This window comes from Salmo trutta, unplaced genomic scaffold, assembly GCF_901001165.1.
Source record: "Salmo trutta unplaced genomic scaffold, fSalTru1.1, whole genome shotgun sequence".
Taxonomy (NCBI): Eukaryota; Metazoa; Chordata; class Actinopteri; order Salmoniformes; family Salmonidae; genus Salmo; species Salmo trutta.
In genome coordinates, this window is record NW_021823073.1 from 3,188,423 (window position 1) to 3,209,446 (window position 21,024).

General features: G+C 42.1%; 2 protein-coding genes across 18 annotated transcripts in view; one reads left to right on the plus strand and one right to left on the minus strand.

The window, feature by feature from the left end:
• Nucleotides 1-13: 13 nt before the first annotated feature.
• On the minus strand, nucleotides 14-14,895 carry LOC115188744 (DNA annealing helicase and endonuclease ZRANB3-like). Of its 6 annotated transcripts, none has more exons than XM_029747558.1 (6): nucleotides 13,638-13,806; nucleotides 13,198-13,304; nucleotides 12,721-12,898; nucleotides 2,472-2,490; nucleotides 1,975-2,153; nucleotides 14-371 (listed from the first exon to the last, which is right to left on the minus strand). In XM_029747558.1, the coding sequence occupies exons 3-6, from the start codon at nucleotides 12,873-12,875 to the stop codon at nucleotides 308-310; spliced, it is 417 nt and encodes a 138-aa protein (XP_029603418.1). In that variant the 5' UTR covers nucleotides 12,876-12,898; nucleotides 13,198-13,304; nucleotides 13,638-13,806; the 3' UTR covers nucleotides 14-307. The 6 variants fall into 6 exon arrangements, with proteins under 6 accessions (XP_029603418.1, XP_029603419.1, XP_029603416.1 ...); XM_029747559.1 differs by lacking the exon at nucleotides 14-371 and adding an exon at nucleotides 421-676; XM_029747556.1 differs by lacking the exons at nucleotides 14-371; nucleotides 13,638-13,806 and adding an exon at nucleotides 14,734-14,895 and having other exon boundaries at nucleotides 1,781-2,153.
• Nucleotides 13,939-21,024, plus strand: part of LOC115188733 (R3H domain-containing protein 1) — a 45,546-nt gene continuing 38,460 nt past the window's right edge. For 11 of the 12 annotated variants that reach the window (XR_003876590.1, XM_029747503.1, XM_029747510.1 and 8 more), the window contains exon 1: nucleotides 13,939-14,043. The gene's annotated coding sequence lies outside the window, so the exon portion shown is untranslated. Of the gene's footprint in view, nucleotides 14,044-18,918; nucleotides 19,372-21,024 lie in introns of those variants that run through there. The other variant, XM_029747504.1, reaches the window with a different exon arrangement.

Sequence of the window (21,024 nt, forward strand, 5' to 3'; positions counted from 1 at the left end):
CTTCTGTGGTGAGCAGCCCATAACCCAACACTGTTACCTTACTGCTACAGATCCCCCTATATAACAGACACAGAGGGTTATAATGTGTTATAGTGTGTTATAATGCTTCTGTGGTGAGCAGCCCGTAACCCAACACTGTTACCTTACTGCTACTGATCCCCCTATATAACAGACACAGAGGGTTATAATGTGTTATAGTGTGTTATAATGCTTCTGTGGTGAGCAGCCCGTAACCCAACACTGTTACCTTACTGCTACAGATCCCCCTATATAACAGACACAGAGGGTTATAATGTGTTATAGTGTGTTATAATGCTTCTGTGGTGAGCAGCCCGTAACCCAACACTGTTACCTTACTGCTACTGATCCCCCTATATAACAGACACAGAGGGTTATAATGTGTTATAATGCTTCTGTGGTGAGCAGCCCATAACCCAACACTGTTACCTTACTGCTACAGATCCCCCTATATAACAGACACAGAGGGTTATAATGTGTTATAGTGTGTTATAATGCTTCTGTGGTGAGCAGCCCGTAACCCAACACTGTTACCTTACTGCTACAGATCCCCCTATATAACAGACACAGAGGGTTATAATGTGTTATAGTGTGTTATAATGCTTCTGTGGTGAGCAGCCCGTAACCCAACACTGTTACCTTACTGCTACAGATCCCCCTATATAACAGACACAGAGGGTTATAGTGTGTTATAATGGGTCGTAACCCAACACTGTTACCGTACTGCCTCTGTAGAGTGGACAGAGACACCGATGATCAATAATCTCGAACAGTGAAAACATTGACTGCTGCTGTACTGATACTGTCAACTTGAACTAAATTGATTGAGAAAATAGACATTCATTTAGCAGGAATGAAAATATAAATTTTCACATTTACAATTTTAAACTGCAGGTTAACGTTTATTGTCATGAGTCTTGTCCAGGAGGCAGAACTGAAAGATCTCCCTTAGATAGACCAGCTGCAAAGTCAACATGTACTATGTTGTAAAAATCATGAAAACAAAAATTAGCTTTTTGGTCTTAATTGAAGGTTATAGTTAGACATTAGGGTTAGCAGTGTGGTTAAGGTTAGGGTTAGCAGTGTGGTTAGGGTTAGACATTAGGGTTAGCAGTGTGGTTAGGGTTAGCAGTGTGGTTAGGGTTAGACATTAGGGTTAGCAGTGTGGTTAAGGTTAGACATTAGGGTTAGCAGTGTGGTTAGGGTTAGACATTAGGGTTAGCAGTGTGGTTAGGGTTAGACATTAGGGTTAGCAGTGTGGTTAGGGTTAGACATTAGGGTTAGCAGTGTGGTTAGGGTTAGACATTAGGGTTAGCAGTGTGGTTAGGGTTAGACATTAGGGTTAGCAGTGTGGTTAGGGTTAGACATTAGGGTTAGCAGTGTGGTTAGGGTTAGACATTAGGGTTAGCAGTGTGGTTAGGGTTAGACATTAGGGTTAGCAGTGTGGTTAGGGTTAGACATTAGGGTTAGCAGTGTGGTTAGGGTTAGACATAAGGGTTAGCAGTGTGGTTAGGGTTAGACATTAGGGTTAGCAGTGTGGTTAGGGTTAGACATTAGGGTTAGCAGTGTGGTTAGGGTTAGACATTAGGGTTAGCAGTGTGGTTAGGGTTAGACATTAGGGTTAGCAGTGTGGTTAGGGTTAGACATTAGGGTTAGCAGTGTGGTTAGGGTTAGACATTAGGGTTAGCAGTGTGGTTAGGGTTAGACATTAGGGTTAGCAGTGTGGTTAAGGTTAGACATTAGGGTTAGCAGTGTGGTTAAGGTTAGGTTTAAGATTTGATGACTTTGTGGCTGTGCTAGTTAGTGACCACTCTGCAGAGGTGCCTCCAGAACAAACGAAAAACATGAACCTGCATTTTAACAGGTGGAGAACTTCAGTAGGGAAACCAGGACCACAACCAAGTAGCGCAGGAAAAGCAGACCAGAGTCCAGGTGAAGTTAAAATGGGTAACGTACAGCGTGTCACTCTTGGTCTCCACCAGGTTAATATCTCCAGGGTTGAGCTCAGGGATCCACCTCTCCAACTCCTCGATCCAGGGGTACTTTAGAGAGGAGGGCACCACGATGAGCAGAGGCCACTCCTGTCTGTAGGCGTAGGCCACAGAGATAGCCTGCACTGTCTTCCCTAGACCCATCTGGAGAAGAGGATTAACAATACAATATGGAGGATGAAAACAATTATGTATATAATCGATGAAAACTCATTTCAAAAACAAAATAAACCGAACACAATCATTGCCTGGCTCAAAAGTAAGCAAACAGCATGTGATGGAGTGTTCGTGAAATTCTGAGACACCAACAGATTCTACAATCACTGTGTCAAAAATGATTACATGGCTAGGAAGGTTTCTTAAACTTGACAAATTAATTCAGAGGGAGCATAGCATATATTATTTGAGGAAAATAGATTTGATAGGACTGGGGAGTTGGGTTGTGTGTGCTTCACGGCTTACCTCATCTGCGATCATACACCTGAAACAGAGAAGAGAACGACGGGGGTTGAGAGTGGAGGACATAGAATACTTCATGTGTTCATGCAATATTGCACTAGCAATCAAATCAAAATGGATTGATCACATGCGCCGAATACAGCTGGTGTAGACTTTACCGTGTAATGCTTGTTCACGAGCCCTTCCCAAAAACGCAGTTTAAAAATAATAATATAACTAAAAAATTGTAACACAAGAGGAATACAATTAAATACACAAGAATGGAGTTATACAGGAAGTACCAGATCAATGTGCAGCTATATACAGGAAGTACCAGTACCAGATCAATGTGGAGCTATATACAGGGAGTACCAGTACCAGATAAATGTGCAGAGGTACGAGGTATTTGAGGTAGATATGTACATGAACGCAGGGTAAAGTGACTAGACATCAGGATAGATAATAATAAGGTATTTGAGGTAGATATGTACATGAACGCAGGGTAAAGTGACTAGACATCAGGATAGATAATAATAAGGTATTTGAGGTAGATATGTACATGAAGGCAGGGTAAAGTGACTAGACATCAGGATAGATAATAATAAGGTATTTGAGGTAGATATGTACATGAAGGCAGGGTAAAGTGACTAGACATCAGGATAGATAATAATAAGGTATTTGAGGTAGATATGTACATGAAGGCAGGGTAAAGTGACTAGACATCAGGATAGATAATAATAAGGTATTTGAGGTAGATATGTACATGAAGGCAGGGTAAAGTGACTAGACATCAGGATAGATAATAATAAGGTATTTGAGGTAGATATGTACATGAAGGCAGGGTAAAGTGACTAGACATCAGGATAGATAATAATAAGGTATTTGAGGTAGATATGTACATGAAGGCAGGGTAAAGTGACTAGACATCAGGATAGATAATAATAAGGTATTTGAGGTAGATATGTACATGAAGGCAGGGTAAAGTGACTAGACATCAGGATAGATAATAATAAGGTATTTGAGGTAGATATGTACATGAAGGCAGGGGTAAAGTGACTAGACATCAGGATAGATAATAATAAGGTATTTGAGGTAGATATGTACATGAAGGCAGGGTAAAGTGACTAGACATCAGGATAGATAATAATAAGGTATTTGAGGTAGATATGTACATGAAGGCAGGGTAAAGTGACTAGACATCAGGATAGATAATAATAAGGTATTTGAGGTAGATATGTACATGAAGGCAGGGTAAAGTGACTAGGCATCAGGATAGATAATAATAAGGTATTTGAGGTAGATATGTACATGAAGGCAGGGTAAAGTGACTAGGCATCAGGATAGATAATAATAAGGTATTTGAGGTAGATATGTACATGAAGGCAGGGTAAAGTGACTAGACATCAGGATAGATAATAATAAGGTATTTGAGGTAGATATGTACATGAAGGCAGGGTAAAGTGACTAGACATCAGGATAGATAATAATAAGGTATTTGAGGTAGATATGTACATGAAGGCAGGGTAAAGTGACTAGACATCAGGATAGATAATAATAAGGTATTTGAGGTAGATATGTACATGAAGGCAGGGTAAAGTGACTAGACATCAGGATAGATAATAATAAGGTATTTGAGGTAGATATGTACATGAAGGCAGGGTAAAGTGACTAGGCATCAGGATAGACAATAATAAGGTATTTGAGGTAGATATGTACATAAAGGCAGGGTAAAGTGACTAGACATCAGGATAGATAATAATAAGGTAGTTGAGGTAGATATGTACATGAAAGGCAGGGTAAAGTGACTAGGCATCAGGATAGACAATAATAAGGTATTTGAGGTAGATATGTACATGAAGGCAGGGTAAAGTGACTAGACATCAGGATAGATAATAATAAGGTATTTGAGGTAGATATGTACATGAAGGCAGGGTAAAGTGACTAGGCATCAGGATAGATAATAAGGTATTTGAGGTAGATATGTACATGAAGACAGGGTAAAGTGACTAGACATCAGGATAGATAATAATAAGGTATTTGAGGTAGATATGTACATGAAGGCAGGGTAAAGTGACTAGACATCAGGATAGATAATAATAAGAGTAAAATAAAGAACAGAGTAGCACTAACAATGATGAGTGTAGAAGTGTGTGTGTGTGTGTGCACGTGAATGTGTGTTTGTGTTGTGTCGGTATGTGTGTTAGCGTGTGTTAGTGTATGTAGTGTATATGAACGTGTGTGGGTTTGTGTGGGAGTGTCAGTGTAGTGTGTGAGTGAGTATGTATGTACAGTGTCTTCAGAAAGTATTAACACCCCTTGACTTATTCCACATTTTGTTGTGTTACAGCCTGAATTTCTCTCTACCCATAATGACAAAGTAAAAACATGTTTTTAGAAAGCTGCTAATTTACTGAAAATGAAATACAGAAATATCTAATTTACATACTGTAAGTATTCACACCCCTTTGCTATGACACTCCCAATTGAGCTCAGGTGCATCCAATTTCCTTTGATCAACAATGAGACGTCACCACAACTTGATTGGAGTCCACCTGCGACCAATTCAATTGTTTGGACATAGAAAGAAACCCACCTGTCTATATAAGGTCCCACAGATGACAGTGCATGTCAGAGCAGGAACTATACCCTGAAGTCCAGGAACTGTCTGTACAGCTCCAAGATAGAATTGTGATGAGGCATATATCTGGGGAAGGGTATAAAACAATTGTTTCCAAGAGCACAGTGGGTCTCCATCATTGAGAGAAATATGCAACTACCCAGACTCTGTCTACAGCTGGCCGTCTGACCAAACCGAACAACTGGGCAAGAAGGACCTTGCTCAGAGAGGTGACTAAGAACTCAATGACCACTGACAAAAGTACAGAGTTCCTTGACTGAGATGGGAGAACATGCCAGAAGAACAACTGTGTATCTACAGCACTTCACCAATCTGGGCTTTATGGGAGAGTGGCCAGACGGAAGCCACTCCTGAAAAAAAGGCACTTGACAGCACGACTGGAGTTTGAAAAAAGGCACCTGAGACTCTGAGATGTCTGGAGAAAACCAGGAACAGTGCATCACCCGTCTAACACCGTCCCCACCGTGAAGCATGGTGGTGGCAGCATCATGTTATGCAGCATGCAGGGGTGTGTCCTTAGTCCCCTCCTGTACTCCCTGTTCACCCACGACTGCGTGGCCAAGCATGACTCCAACACCATCATTAAGTTTGCTGACGACACAACAGTGGTAGGCCTGATCAACAACGATGAGACAGCCTATAGGGAGGAGGTGAGAGACCTAACGTTGTTGTCCTGGCACCACACCCTCAATGTGAGCAAAACAAAGGAGCTGATCGTGGACTACAGGAAAAGGAGGGCCAAACAGGCCCCCATTAACATCGACAGGGCTGTAGTGGAGCGGGTCGAGAGTTTCAAGTTCCTTGGTGTCCACATCACCAATGAACTACCATGGTCCAAAAACACCAAGGACTTGAAACTCTCGACTAAAGGTTAACACCTTCAGTTGGCGCTTCCTATTGTGATTTTTACACAAACATTCCTTCATCTGATGTTGAGTTTGTTTCCTGTCTTCAAGTTGTGGGTTTGTCCTTTTGTTTGCCTCTTCTTGGGAAAATTTAGTTGGCGCTCATGGTGGGTGTCTTTTAGGTCCCAGTTGTTGTTGCTAGTCAACTTCCAGTGGACACCCCCATGAGTGTCTTTCAGAAGCCCTCCTAAACCTCACCTGTTTTGGCTGTTGTCAGTGACTCTGTTAGTTCCCTCTTCTGTTTGGGCGACATTCTTGCTGGGTAACGTAACACTAACACAACAAAATGTGGAATAAGTCAAGGGGTATAAATACTTTCTGAAGACACTAATATATATATATATATGAATGAGAGATATTAGTCTAGTGAGTGTGCAGTAACAATATAGCCTAGACTATGGTCACCATTTCAAACTAAGAATCAAGTTGATATTGCTAAATGTATTATGACATAAGCAATATCAGCACAAATAAGAGATATGATTTCCATTCAGGTCTTTCCATCAGTTGGATACAACAGAGCCACTGCCACTCCAAAAATAAATCACACAACAGCTTCCTCCCTTTGCAATTCTAAGTGTAGTAGCTCCACAGATCAATGATGACAGTTTTATTACCCTGCTCACAAGGTTATAAGCTGTTAGCCTGTTCCCTCCACCAGCCTTTACAAAACAGGCTTTAGCTACACTTCCCTGTTCATAACGGATTCCACTAACACTCTTTCTAGCATTTATTTTTCAGATAGTAGCTACAGTGCATTCGGAAAGTATTCAGACCCCTTCCCTGGGGATAGAAAACCAAAGGGAGGGGGAGGTCCAAAGGGAGGTCAGGGAGTTGACGAAGAACCCAATGGTCACTCTGACAGAGCTCCAGAGTTCTTGTATGGAGATGGGAGAACCTTCCAGAAGGACAACCATCTCTGCAGCACTCCACCAATCAGGCCTTCATGGTAGAGTGGCCAGACGGGCCTTTATGGTAGAGTGGGCAGACGGAAGCCACTCCTCAGTAAAAGGCACATGACAGCCTGCTTGGAATTTGCCAAAAGGCACCTAAAGGACTCTCAGACCATGAGAAACAAGATTCTCTGGTCTGATAAAACCAAGATTGAACTCTTTGGCCTGAATGCCAAGTGTCACGTCTGGTGGAAACCTGGCACCATCCCTACGGTGAAGCATGGTGGTGGCAGCATCATGCTGTGGGGAGGTTTTTCTGCGGCAGGAACTGGGAGACTAGTCAGGGTCGAGGGAAAGATGAACAGAGCAAAGTACAGAGAGATCCATGATGAAAACCTGCTCCAGAGTGAAGGTTCACCTTCCAACAGGACAATGACCCTAAGCGCACAGCCAAGACAACGCAGGAGTGGCTTCGGGACAAGTCTCTGAATGCTCGAGTGGCCCAGCCAGAGCCGGTCTTGAACCCGATCGAACATCTCTGGAGAGACCTGAAAATAGCTGTGCAGCGACGCTCCCCCATCCAACCTGACAGAGCTTGAGAGGATCTGCAGAGAAGAATGGTAGAAACTCCCCAAATACAGGTGTGCCAAGCTTGTAGCGTCATACCCAAGAAGACTCAATGTTGTAATCGCTGACAAAGGTGCTTCAACAAAGTACTGAATGCTTATGTACATTTGATATTTCCATTTTTTTTATACATTTGCAAACATTTCTAAAAACCTGTTTTTTGCTTTGTCATTATGAGGTATTGTGTGTAGATTGATGAGGGGGGGAAAAAAACTATGCAATCAATTTTAGAAAAAGTCAAGTGGTCTGAATACTTTCAGAATGCACTGTATATTGAAATAGGTTTTAGGCTACTCCTAATTATGATTATCATGGCTGTTCGTGGTGGTTTGGGCTTCTTTAGTAGAATGGACTGATTGTAAGTCTCTTTGGATAAGAGCGTCTGTTAAATTACTTGCATGTAAAATGTAACCTAGGTAGGCAACACCAGTATGCAATGATCATGAGATGTTGTATTCAAAATGTAACCTAGGTAGGTAGAGCTAGTTTGCAATGATCATGAGATGTTGTATTCAAAATGTAACCTAGGTAGGTAGAGCTAGTCTGCAATGATCATGAGATGTTGTATTCAAAATGTAACCTAGGTAGGTAGAGCTAGTCTGCAATGATCATGAGATGTTGTATTCAAAATGTAACCCAGGTAGGTAGAGCTAGTCTGCAATGATCATGAGATGTTGTATTCAAAATGTAACCCAGGTAGGTAGAGCTAGTCTACCCATGAGAAAAGCAGTTGTGATCCCCCTCCCTCCGCTTCAGTTGAACAGCATGATTAATGAGCACCTTCCACTGGTGTTTCTTCTAATTGCCAGCCCACTCTGCTCAACCAGCATAATGCATACACACACAATGGGAGTAGAGAGATGGAGAGAGGGAGGGAGAAATTGAGAGAGAGAGAGAGATAGAGAAAACAGAGGGAGAAAGACAGCGAGAGAGGCTCCTTTCAGCCAGGTGCTTTCCATTTCTCCACGCATTAATCATTCTTCTTTCAATAGCCTGGGTGCATCCCAAAAGGCACCCTGATCCCTATATAGTGCACTACTTTTTAGCCCAGGCTGTTGTCAAAAGTAATGCACTTTACAGGGAATAGGGCGCCCGTTCAGCCAGACAGCTGGTTTCATGGAGGATGCTCTGACTGCCACCGTTGCTTGACAACAGCACGTTGAACAACTTTTTAATGTTATCTGTGAAACCCACCAGCACCACGATGTCTGTAAAGGTAGCTCCTCCTCCCAGGATGGAGGCGGGGTCTTTGACCTTCCACACAATCATTTAAGTCTTTTGTCTTGTCTTCAATGAATGGAGCATCGACTAGACTACTTACACTGAGCCTCATACATTACCATACATTCATATTATTCATGCTTTCTTATCAACGGGCAGATAGGCTATTTAAGTACTGGGATTATCTTTCAATATCAACAATCTTATGTTATTTTTAGTATTATACAGTTATTGATTACTGTATTGTCGGGTTTAGAGTTAGCAAAAAAAGGCATTTCACTGTACTTGTGCACGTGAAAACAATAAAACTTGAAAGCTTTTTTTTAATGGGAACACACCTCACTAATCCTATGAGATCTACAAGCTCTAGGATCATTAAGCTAAGTCATTCATTAGGCCTATGTCAGCATGCAAATAAAGCTATTTTACATACTTGTCACATTTTCCTCGTCAGTGCATCGTGATGAATCAGCATTTTGTAATTAATTCAAAAATAAGCCTTTATAATTGATGTAGAGCTGTTTCTGCTTAGTCTGGCTCAGCAAAGCAAACGCCTCGCTGACAATTACACCCCCATCTCAAATGAAACACTGTTTATATCATACAATAAGGAGGGGGGTAGTTTAAACTTATTTTAAGTCATATCTTTAAATCTATTGGCTAAGGATGTGACAAATCACACATGACATCCAAACTGAGAATATCATCGGGGACCAGTTGTGTGTTTGGGGACCTGTGTTGGGGTCCGGGGATTTGATGCACACATCAACATCGGCTGTGGTATTGAATTTCACAGTAATTTTGAAGCTCAGGCAAGAGAAGCAACAACACAGTCTGTCTATTGATCTGTTGTAACACCAGCGTCGGCGTGGCAACCCTTACAAGTGGCCCCGGCAGACACTTACAATAACGCTTTAGTTAGATGGCATGTGATGTACTTCGCACAACCTCATTCAAATAGAATTTTTAAGCCAAGTGACATTATGCCCGAGTGGAATGCAATGTAACTGACATTATGCCCGAGTGGAATGCAATGTAACTGACATTATGCCCGAGTGGAATGCAATGTAACTGACATTATGCCCGAGTGGAATGCAATGTAACTGACATTATGCCCGAGTGGAATGCAATGTAACTGACATTATGCCCGAGTGGAATGCAATGTAACTGACATTATGCCCGAGTGGAATGCAATGTAACTGACATTATGCCCGAGTGGAATGCAATGTAACTGACATTATGCCCGAGTGGAATGCAATGTAACTGACATTATGCCCGAGTGGAATGCAATGTAACTGACATTATGCCGAGTGGAATGCAATGTAACTGACATTATGCCCGAGTGGAATGCAATGTAACTGACATTATGCCCGAGTGGAATGCAATGTAACTGACATTATGCCCGAGTGGAATGCAATGTAACTGACATTATGCCCGAGTGGAATGCAATGTAACTGACATTATGCCCGAGTGGAATGCAATGTAACTGACATTATGCCCGAGTGGAATGCAATGTAACTGACATTATGCCCGAGTGGAATGCAATGTAACTGACATTATGCCCGAGTGGAATGCAATGTAACTGACATTATGCCCGAGTGGAATGCAATGTAACTGACATTATGCCCAAGTGGAATGCAATGTAACTGATACTACATTATCATAAAAAGATTAGTATCAGGCTCCCAGATTAGTGGCAGGCTCCCAGATTAGTGGCAGGCTCCCAGCCTTTCTAAATTCCATTACAAATAAATAAATTGGCATCAACTTAATTCCAAACCAGGCTACATATTGATGCGGGGTGGGCAATCAAACAACCTGATTCTCTATTAGAAGAGTCTGTATAATTTATAACTATTAGCTAGAGTTCTTCAATACAAACATGTCAACCTCTGTCCACGGAGGGTGTCCTAAAAGACAAACCAAACTTGGCAGTCAATGTGTGTGTTGCTCTGATCTGCCTCAGCCTCTGGTCCCACTACAACAACTCCAACACAGCACCTGGCCCTGCTCTCCTGATTACTAACAGCTTGCATCACTAGTCTCCATGGAGAAACCGTACACAGAGCCCTACAAAGCCCAGATAGTGTTTACTGTCACATTGATACCTCCAACATATTGACTGGATGACTAATCCTCACAGTACAGCACTTCTACTGTCCCTGTATTGATCTACTGCTCAGGCTAACTACTCTGACCTGACTGTCCCCTGGGATTCTTACATCCACTGACTGACTGACTGACTGGCTGGCTGGGACGGACGGACGAGTAGTCTGGCTCTGGCTGGCTTTTTCTTCTGCTGCTCACATTGTGTGAGGCTGAGGTGATTCAGGCTACAGGCTTAAAACCTCTTACATCTAGACGTTCCGCTAGCGGAACACCTCGCCAATATCCAATGATGGGCGTGGCGTGAATGACAAACTCCTCAAAAATCCAAAAACTTCAATTTTTCAAACATATGACTATTTTACACCATTTTAAAGACAAGACTCTCGTTAATCTAACCACACTGTCCGATTTCAAAAAGGCTTTACAACGAAAGCAAAACATTAGATTATGTCAGGAGAGTACCCAGCCAGAAATAATCACACACCCATTTTTCAAGCTAGCATATAATGTCACAAAAACCAAAACCACAGCTAAATGCAGCACTAACCTTTGATGATCTTCATCAGATGACACTCCTAGGACATTATGTTATACAATACATGCATGCTTTGTTCAATCAAGTTCATATTTATATCAAAAACCAGCTTTTTACATTAGCATGTGACGTTCAGAACTAGCATACCCACCGAAACTTCCGGTGAATTTACTAAATTACTCACGATAAACATTCACAAAAAACATAACAATTATTTTAAGAATTATAGATACAGAACTCCTTTATGCAATCGCGGTGTCCGATTTTAAAATAGCTTTTCGGTGAAGGCACATTTTGCAATATTCTGAGTAGATAGCCCGGCCATCATGGCTAGCTATTTTGACACCCACCCAGTTTGGCACTCACCAAACTCCGATTTACTATAAGAAAAATTGGATTACCTTTGCTGTTCTTCGTCAGAATGCACTCCCAGGACTTCTACTTCAACACCAAATGTTGTTTTGGTTCCAAATAATCCATAGTTATATCCAAATAGCGGCGTTTTGTTCTTGCGTTCAAGACACTATCCGAAGGGTGACGCGCCGGCGCGTATCGTGACAAAAAAATTCAAAATATTCCATTACCGTACTTCGAAGCATGTCAAACGCTGTTTAAAATCCATTTTTATGCGATTTTTCTCGTAAAATAGCGATAATATTCAGACCGGGAGACGTTGTTTTCGTTCAAAGACTGAAAGAAGAAAATGGTGTCTTCACGTGTACGCGCACACCCGTGTCATTGTTCTCAGATCGACCACTTTCCAAATCCCCTACTGTTTTCCGCCCAGGGACTGCAGAGTCATCATTCCCCGTTCTGGCGCCTTCTGAGAGTCTATGGGAGCCTTAGAAAATGTCACGTTACGGCAGAGATCCTCTGTTTTCCACAAAGAGGCTATAGAAGGCCAAGAAATGGTCAGAGAGGGCACTTCCTGTATGGAATCTTCTCAGGTTTTGGCCTGCCATATGAGTTATGTTATACTCACAGACACCATTCAAACAGTTTTAGAAACTTTAGGGTGTTTTCTATCCAAATAAAATAATTATATGCATATTATAGTTTCTGGGCAGGAGTAATAACCAGATTAAATCAGGTACGTTTTTTATCCGGCCGTGAAAATACTGCCCCCTATCCTAAACAGGTTAATACACATTTTAACTATTTTTTTGGCTTTTAAAGTAAAAATGACTTAGTGAATAAAGTGAGCACAAACTGTGCTTCTGCTTACTGTTTGGGGCCTTGGCCGGGTTACTGTAAAGTACATTGTGACAAAGCTGTTGATGTAAAAAGGGCTTTATAAATCAATTCATTTGATTGATTGATAACCAGTTCACTAACAACCACCTACCTTCCATTCTTTGATAGGGCGAATTTGACCCCCTCCTTTTGGAATGGCATCAGTCTCTGTTGTAGCTTGTCTGGGAGGACTGACAACTGACTGTCCCATCTCCTGTCAACATGGGAGTTCTGGGGATCACAATCCCTATCCTGGACCTCACTCATGGCCCGTCTTGACTTTTAGATGCCTTTGCAGAGAATGAAAAGAGAAAGTGAAAAAACATGAGTAAGAAGAAAAAACAACCCTGGCTGACAATTAATCATCTGGCCTGGCTTTGGCATTTTGCAAAAATGGAGGCACTACTCAAATTTGCCTCCATGTGGGTTCGATTCCCACGGGGGCCAGTATGAAAATGTATGCACTCACTAATGTAAGAAACTATGGATAATAGCGTCTGCTAAATGACTAAAATGCCTTCAGTGTTGTTTTACAGCTTGGTCATGCACCATGTCTCAGCTCAACTGTCATCTCAAGGCATGTATTTACCTGCGACAATATCAGTAACAGGCTGCTGAACTGCCACGAGATGACCGCTCCTCTGCTCTCACTGGTAAGGTGCTAAGAGACTGCTGGGTTACCCAGTGCAAGGATATCTGTTAAGGTAAGACAAAGAACGAGAAGACTATTGATGCTAGGAAGAATAGGGATACAGGAGGATGGTTACAAAGGTACTCTGACAAATACGGTTACATTAACTTCCACGGTAACGTTAGCTAACTAGCTAGCTTTGCACAGCAAATACTCTCCACGTTTTTAGCTACAGCTCAACTAAATTCAAACCATGTACAAGAGATTATACATGCTAAGCTTTGCACTTGTTAGTTTGAAAAAAATCATTAGTAAGAGGATACAGACCACCTGTGCAGAAATGTTTTGATACAGATTTAATGTGCAGTAGTTTCGCGGGAAACTTTGACATTAGCTACGTAGTTTGCGTAGCGGATTCCATAGGAGTTGCGTTCAAGATAAGAAGCCTGCAACTTTCTAGAATCTTGACTAAAAAGCAGTTTTTGTTTTTTTCCAACGATACTTTTCTAAGTGATTTCAAATGCATATCGACTTTTCTATCAGACTCAAAAGCATGCTCAATTACATCTAATTGTAGTAGTACATGACCCCTACAGTAGAACGATCACTGGACGCTCATTCGGATTTGCTGGGCAAACTGTCAGTCCCAATGCTTCCTGCTGTACTCTCCAATGTCCCGGATTTACTGTTTCGTCTTGTGCCGAATGTTAGCCTCGGTCTGTTGTCGCTACACACTGATCTTTTCCGTGGACACACGCTGCTACAGCTGTTTTTATACATCATTCTGTTTTGTCAACGTTTCTGGTAAGACAACATGTGTTTGTTTCTTCGCACACGTTCTTTGTGGGGATTAACGGTGAATTTGTGTAGTTAGGTTATCAAATTGCAATCTTAGTGGCAAATTTAGCTAGCTTAGTTAGCTAACTAGCTAAGGTCGGAATAATTTGTCGAGACGAAGGGCTACGTTAGCTAACTAGCTTGTTGGCTAGCTAGCTAAACTCAAAGGAATTCAAAGTTCAACTTGGCACAGGTAAGAGTTGCGTTTAGATTGCTTGATTTTAATACAAACAAGTCATTGGTAACGAGCTAGTTAGCTAAAATAGTTATCATTTATCGTGGTTAGCTAACGTACCTAGCGTCCCCCGAAGCGCCGCAAGCAAGGCCTGCTCGTTTGCCTCATCAATAACTAGCTAGCTTTGCAAACTCGCTGTTGGCTAGTTAACAATAGTAACTAGCTAGTTAGCTATGCATTTTAGGCATGCAGGGAGGATACCTCTGTACAAACTAAATATATATGTTTGAAATAACTGTTCTAGTTGGTAGAACTAAGGAACACTAACGTTATATCCTGCCGTTCGTGCCTTTTGAAGTAACTTTGTTTTCGCGTTAGCTGTCCGCAAAGGGCAATGGTTCACAGCCTGTATATGTCAATGTGAGAATAAATAACATGCTAAGATGGTGGAGAGAACAACGTTGCTCCCCAGTCCGAGGTACCTGTTGAGAACATCCACAAGAGGTGTCCTTCCACCGCAGTTCTCACCCGTTCACAATACACAAACAAAACACTCCTTCACATAGTCCTCGAGCTCTGGTGCAGTTCGTAATTGGAGCATGGGCAACGTCTTATTTCAAGGCATGTCATGACCATGACGCTAATTGTGTTTGACATATTCTGCATGACACTTCTCTATATGTATCATGTTCAGCTGTCCTCATGTCGCTTGCTATTCCTCTTGTCAGAGGGATGGAGTGCTGAAAGAACTCACTGACAGGGCTTGTTTTCAGGCTTTCATTCTAAAGTAGGGAATGTATTAATGTTCAATCACTATCATGCCACCAATAACGTGTAATTTGATTGCCAATTTGCTGGGATCTCTCTATGCAGGCATACCTGGGCTCCCGAGTGGTGCAGCGGTCTAAGGCACTGCATCTCAGTGCTAGAGGCGTCACTACAGACACCCTGGGTCGAATCCAGGCTGTATTACAACCGGCCGTGATTGGGAGTCCCATAGGGCGGTGGACAATTGGCCCTGCTTCGTCCGGGTTTTGCCGGTGTAGGCCGTCATTGTTAAAAAATAATTTATTCTTAGCTGACTTGCCTAGTTAAATAAAGGTAAAAACATAAAAATACCTACAGTAATTATGGTGCCTACCATTGGCTTGGCTGGTGTGATGAAGTGTTTTATTCTACTAAAGTAAATGGGTGACATGTTGTCAGCTCAGTGTCTTTGCTACCGCTTCTATAATGAGGATGCAGAGTCTACTACATGAGTGTTTCCCTGCTGCCTGTTCAACCCAAGGGAGGCTCATTAGGATAGTGTTATGGTATTGCCGTAAATGGAGAACTTGGTGGGGAAATATAGCCTAACTAAGCACATCCGTCACTTCTCACAGCAAATTAAAACGCAAGGCCTAATAGGCTAATGTATGAAGCGTTGCCGAGACACCGCAGTTTTGTTGAAATAGTGGTCCCTTTTTTGTCTGGCTTTGACATTCGTTAATCAAAGAGGAAATGCTCCAGTTAGCTAATAGCTAGATGCAGAACTCCACTGTGGGTTTGTTTGATGAGTAGTTATATTGTTCTGTAAACATTAGGGCTATAGCTTGGTTTGAGAGTGACTTATGCTAGGCTACAGTTTTATAACTTTCATTGCCGTATTTTATTTTAATGTCTATTTATAAAGTCAAGGAGGCACACTTCTTGCCTGAGTTATGAACTATCTATCCTGGTTGTCTAGTGCTGCCATTAATTCTGAGACGATGCGCAACGATTCGGAGTGCAGTGACACAACTCTTGATTTATGTCCAAATTAGGGGTGTAAATTCAGAATATTGAATAGCCTGATGCTGTGTAATTTCTTCTGAGTTATTTACTCAGGTGTGTGTGCTCGCGCGCAAGCGTGCGTCTGTGTGTGGTGGTGGGGGGGGGGGGGGGGAATCATGATGAAATTGTACGCTAAATGCTTTATGTTCTTATCCATCTTCCTCCTCATGGTATTGTCAGACGTCAGTAACGTAGGTAGGCCCATCCTGTTTCACAGCTTGACACAGTGAACATTGCAACGTGATTGATTCCTCTTTGTTTATGGATTGGGTGCATAACAGGAGACTGCTGGCAGTTTGCTAGGCTGTTGGGTTTATGAGATTCAGTGACCGTGTTGGTGGCGTAGCTACTCTAGTTGGTGAACTTGTAACTGTAGTGACATGTGATCAGATGTCACCAGCGTCTCTTGCTAAGGGACAGGGAGAGCTTTCCTCCTACTCTGACAGCATCTATTATTTACTTCAGTTTTTAAGGGATTGGAACAAATAACACATGATGTCCCCTATAACTACGTTTTATATTCGCTCTGAACATCTCCATTAATTAGTAGCAATCTAATAACATACTACAATTGACTTGAGCATATTTTCTGTGGTTAGTAGTAGAGCTGGGCGGTACACCGTATTTTACGATATACTGGTATTGATGCATGGACCGGTTTGGGTTTTTACTTTACCTTCTATAGCGGTATTTTAATGTTTGGTTTGTTAAATGTGATACACCGTGTGTAAAGTCGTCTCTCTCTGCTCTCTATCTCTCCATGCCACTTTCCACACAGACCTAGCCCCACCTAGCACCATTTGTTGTTGCTTGACCACGAGACACTTGTGTTCAGTCTGCATGGTCAATGTAGCACATGCAAAAATGTTGATGACAATGATGCTGTTTTCACTTTGATTCTTAATGTAAATCCCCTAGCGTTTTATAACAACACTATTAGCTTGTGTTTCTTACATCTGACAACCGCTAGTTTGTCTTGACAAGTTTGGCCTAAATCTTGTTTGCCATTAATCGCTAGTTAGCTGGCTAGCTAGTTAACTAGTTCAAATCTAAATCAAATTGTAGTTGGCCACATACACATGGTTAGCGGAAGTTAATGCGAGTGTAGCGAAATGCTTGTGCTTCTAGTTCTGACAGTGCAGTAATATCTAACAATTCCATAACTACCTTTATACACACAAATGTAAAGGGATGGAATAAGAATATGTCCATATAAATATATGGATGATCGATGGCCCAGCGGTATAGCCAAGATGCAGTAGATGGTATAGAGTACAGTATATACATATGAGAATAGTAATGTAGGGTATGTAAACATTATATAAAGTGACTTGTGATCCATTTATTAAAGTGGCCAATGATTTGAGTCTGTATGTAGGCAGCAGCCTCTCTGTGTTAGTGATGCTGTTTAACAGTCTGATGGCCTTGAGATGGAAGCAATTTTTAAGTCTCTTGGTCCCAGCTTTGATGCACCTGTATTGGCTTGGCCTTCTAGATGGTAGTGGGGTGAACAGGCAGTGGCTCGGGTCGTTGTTTCCCTTGATAATCTTTTTGGCCTTCCTGTGACATCGGGTGGTGTAGGTGTCCTGGAGGGCACCTACAGGACACCTACACCTACGGTGATGTGTTGTGCAGACCTCACTACCCTCTGGAGAGCCTTGCGGTTGAGGGTGGTGCAGTTGCTGTACCAGGCGGTGATACAGCCCAACAGGATGCTCTCAATTGTACATCTGTAAAAGGTTTTGAGGGTTTTAGGTGAAAAGCAACATTTCTTCAGCCTCCTGAGGATGAAGAGGTGCACTTGTAGTTAATAAATGTATTGAGTCTGAGCAAACGTAATTAGCTTTACAGCCTGATACTACCAGTGATGGTTTAGACCTAAATCAGCATGTTTGTGCAACAGTATCTTCTAAATCAGAGGAATACGCAAAGCATGAATATGTTCACTACATGAAGTAGCTAAGAGAACATTCAATATAGCCAAAGGTTATAGGGTCCTCTTGGAAACAACACTTTGGTTCCTACCTTGTCACAATATCTCCTCCCTGGCATTTTCATTTGTTGTCATGTCAAACAACACTATTAAAAGTCCCCACTATTATATTCTAACTATAGAATTAGAATAATCATTCTATTTCCATGATTCCAACAGGTCACAAGTGTTTTACTCTAAAGTCAAAGTCAAGTCAAATTCCAATTGCAACGTTTGGTTAAAAATAAGGCCTATATTGTTTGTCCATATCGTGCAGCCCTACGTGGCAGTGTGGAATGATCTCAAATGATTGCAGGAAAATTATTTTTGTTTGAATTCGAACAGTATAAAACAATCAGAATGGAGAAAGATCCATTTTGAAATCACTTAGTATCTATGTGTTGCCACCCTAGGATCACTCCCTACTCATAAAGAAAACGTACAACTTTTATTATTCAAAAACCTAACATAGCGGCAAATACCGTCCATTTTTTAAATTTGTATGCAGTAATATGATATTTGGGCCATATCGCCCGGTCCTAGTTGGTTGGAGCAGTCTTGTGCCTTGTCTCCGTCTGGTTGAAATATGCCCAACTGTAATGGGCAAGGTCCACTTTGAACAGCCTGTCCTCTCATTGGCCACCATCCCCTCCCATGGTGTCGTGTTCTCTCATTGGCCACCATCCCCTCCCATGGTGTGTCCTGTTCTCTCATTGGCCACCATCCCCTCCCATGGTGTGTCGTGTTCTCTCATTGGCCATCCATCCCATGGTGCATGGTTTGTCCTGTTCTCTCATTGCTGTATATGGGGAGACAGACGCCCCTCCTGTCTCTCTCGTCTGTCTCGCTCCTCTGTCCCCCTACTCACTCTCTCTCTCCTCTCTGTCTCCCTCCTCCTTTCCTTTGTCCCTCGCCTACCTCCTCTGGTGTATGCGCATGGCAGGGCAGCAGAATCCGTAATGAAGAAAGTGCCCAATTTAGCCTTCTCAGCCGCGCACTCCTCTGAGATGTGCTTCCTGCCTCTGCCTGGGTGCAGCGAGGCGGGGTGCTGTGAGTGGCTGAGCTAGAGCTGACATCACAGGGGCCAGCTGTTGATTTGGTGCTGTCTCTGAGGCTGGGGCGAGTCACTGACTCCGTCAGGCGCCTACTGAGGGGCTCTGGCAGGTAGACTCACACACACACGAACCCAAGACGATAGGAGGCTGTGTGAGACTGCTGCTGCTGCAGGGAGCGAGTCGCTCCGAGCAGCTACGTCCTCCTCAACCAATGCTGCCTTGGGTACTACGGACTCCTCCAACAGCTTGCAATGAACATAAGGAGGGCTACTATGTGGCAGGTAGGTCTTGGTTTCTGTCCTTACCAAAGAGTTTGTATTTGGTGAAGGAAGGAGCACGTTGGAAAGTCAGGCGTAATGGTTTAAGTGCCAGATAATACCTACTAAGGGTTTTGGTAGCCTTTTCAGACTTGAATCATTCAGACATTGTGCTGGGTTCTCAATCATCTGTCTGTTAGTGTCTTGGACCTTGAGCTTAATTTTGAAAGCCGTGATTTATTGTTGAGATTTTGTTTTGGTGGTTATGTTTTCAATATGATCCTTTTGAGACGCAATTAAAATTCACAGCAGTCTTCTGCAGTATGTTCTAAGCTACAGTTGTGAATGTCATTGACCATTTAGGCTACAGGGTTTATCTGGTGACGATAAGGGCTCGGTTTCCAAGAGGATGCACAGCAAGGCTGCGTTCAGTGAACAGGGGATCTGTAGACTGTGTTGGGGAACATGGGATATGTAGACTGTGTTCAGTGTGTTGGGGGATATGTAGACTGTGTTCAGTGTGTTGGGGAATCTGTAGACTGTGTTGGGGATCTGTAGACTGTGTTCAATGTGTTGGGGAACAGGGGATCTGTAGACTGTGTTCAGTGTGTTGGGGAACAGGGGATCTGTAGACTGTGTTCAGTGTGTTGGGGATCTGTAGACTGTTGGGGAACAGGGGATCTGTAGACTGTGTTTAGTGTGTTGGGGGATCTGTAGACTGTGTTCAGTGTGTTGGGGAACGGGGGATCTGTAGACTGTGTTTAGTGTGTTGGGGAACAGGGGATCTGTAGACTGTGTTCAGTGAATCCCCAATATGAATTTAGCAGCAGCGCACCTACTACACTGCTAAATTGTGGGCTTTACTACAAATTAAAAACATATATAAATATATATATAACACACACACACTTACTTACTTACTTCTCGGGATAGGAAAACGTTTTCCGTGTAAACTTAAACGACTAAAACCAGATATAAAGTATGTAGAAAATATAATGGAGCAATACATTTATAAATAAGATCATCTTTGAGAACTAACAATCACCAGAATAAAAACTAGACAGTCAGGGAGAATCTAAAATGACCAAAATGTTGTGACACTTTGCCACCGCTGCTGAAAAAAATCCTAGGAGAAACACTGCAATGTATTGGTGAACAGGGGCTGTGTTCTGATTACTGTTGTGTCTTGGCGTCGCTTTCTTTCATCAGTACACTAATTACCATAGATAAGCCATTAAGAGGCTTGTGTTGCGTTGTCTCTGCACAGCTTGCATTTCTGCTCCTCAGTATATTGTTTCTGCAGGTGTTTCTGTTATTACAAATGGGTTTTTAATGACTGACTCCACTAGAGTGCCTTCAGAAAGTATTCATACCCCTTCACTTATTCCACATTTTGTTACAGCCGGAATTCAAAATGGATAAAATATTTTTTTTTTCTCACCCATCTACACTCAATACCCCCATAATGACAGTGAAAATGTTTTTAGGAATGTTAGCTAATTTATTTTTAATAAAATACTTAAATATTTAATTTACATAGTATTCACACACCCTGAGTCAATACTTTGTAGAAGCACCTTTGGCTGCGATTTACAGCTGTGAGTCTTTCTGGGTAAGTCTCGAAGAGCTTTCCACACCTGGATTGTGCAACATTTGCCCATTTAATAAAAAAAAAAA

Bases quoted from the DNA above. Each gene is read 5' to 3' on its own strand.
- LOC115188744 (XM_029747556.1), bottom strand. From the start codon at position 12,875: ATGAGTGAGGTCCAGGATAGGGATTGTGATCCCCAGAACTCCCATGTT.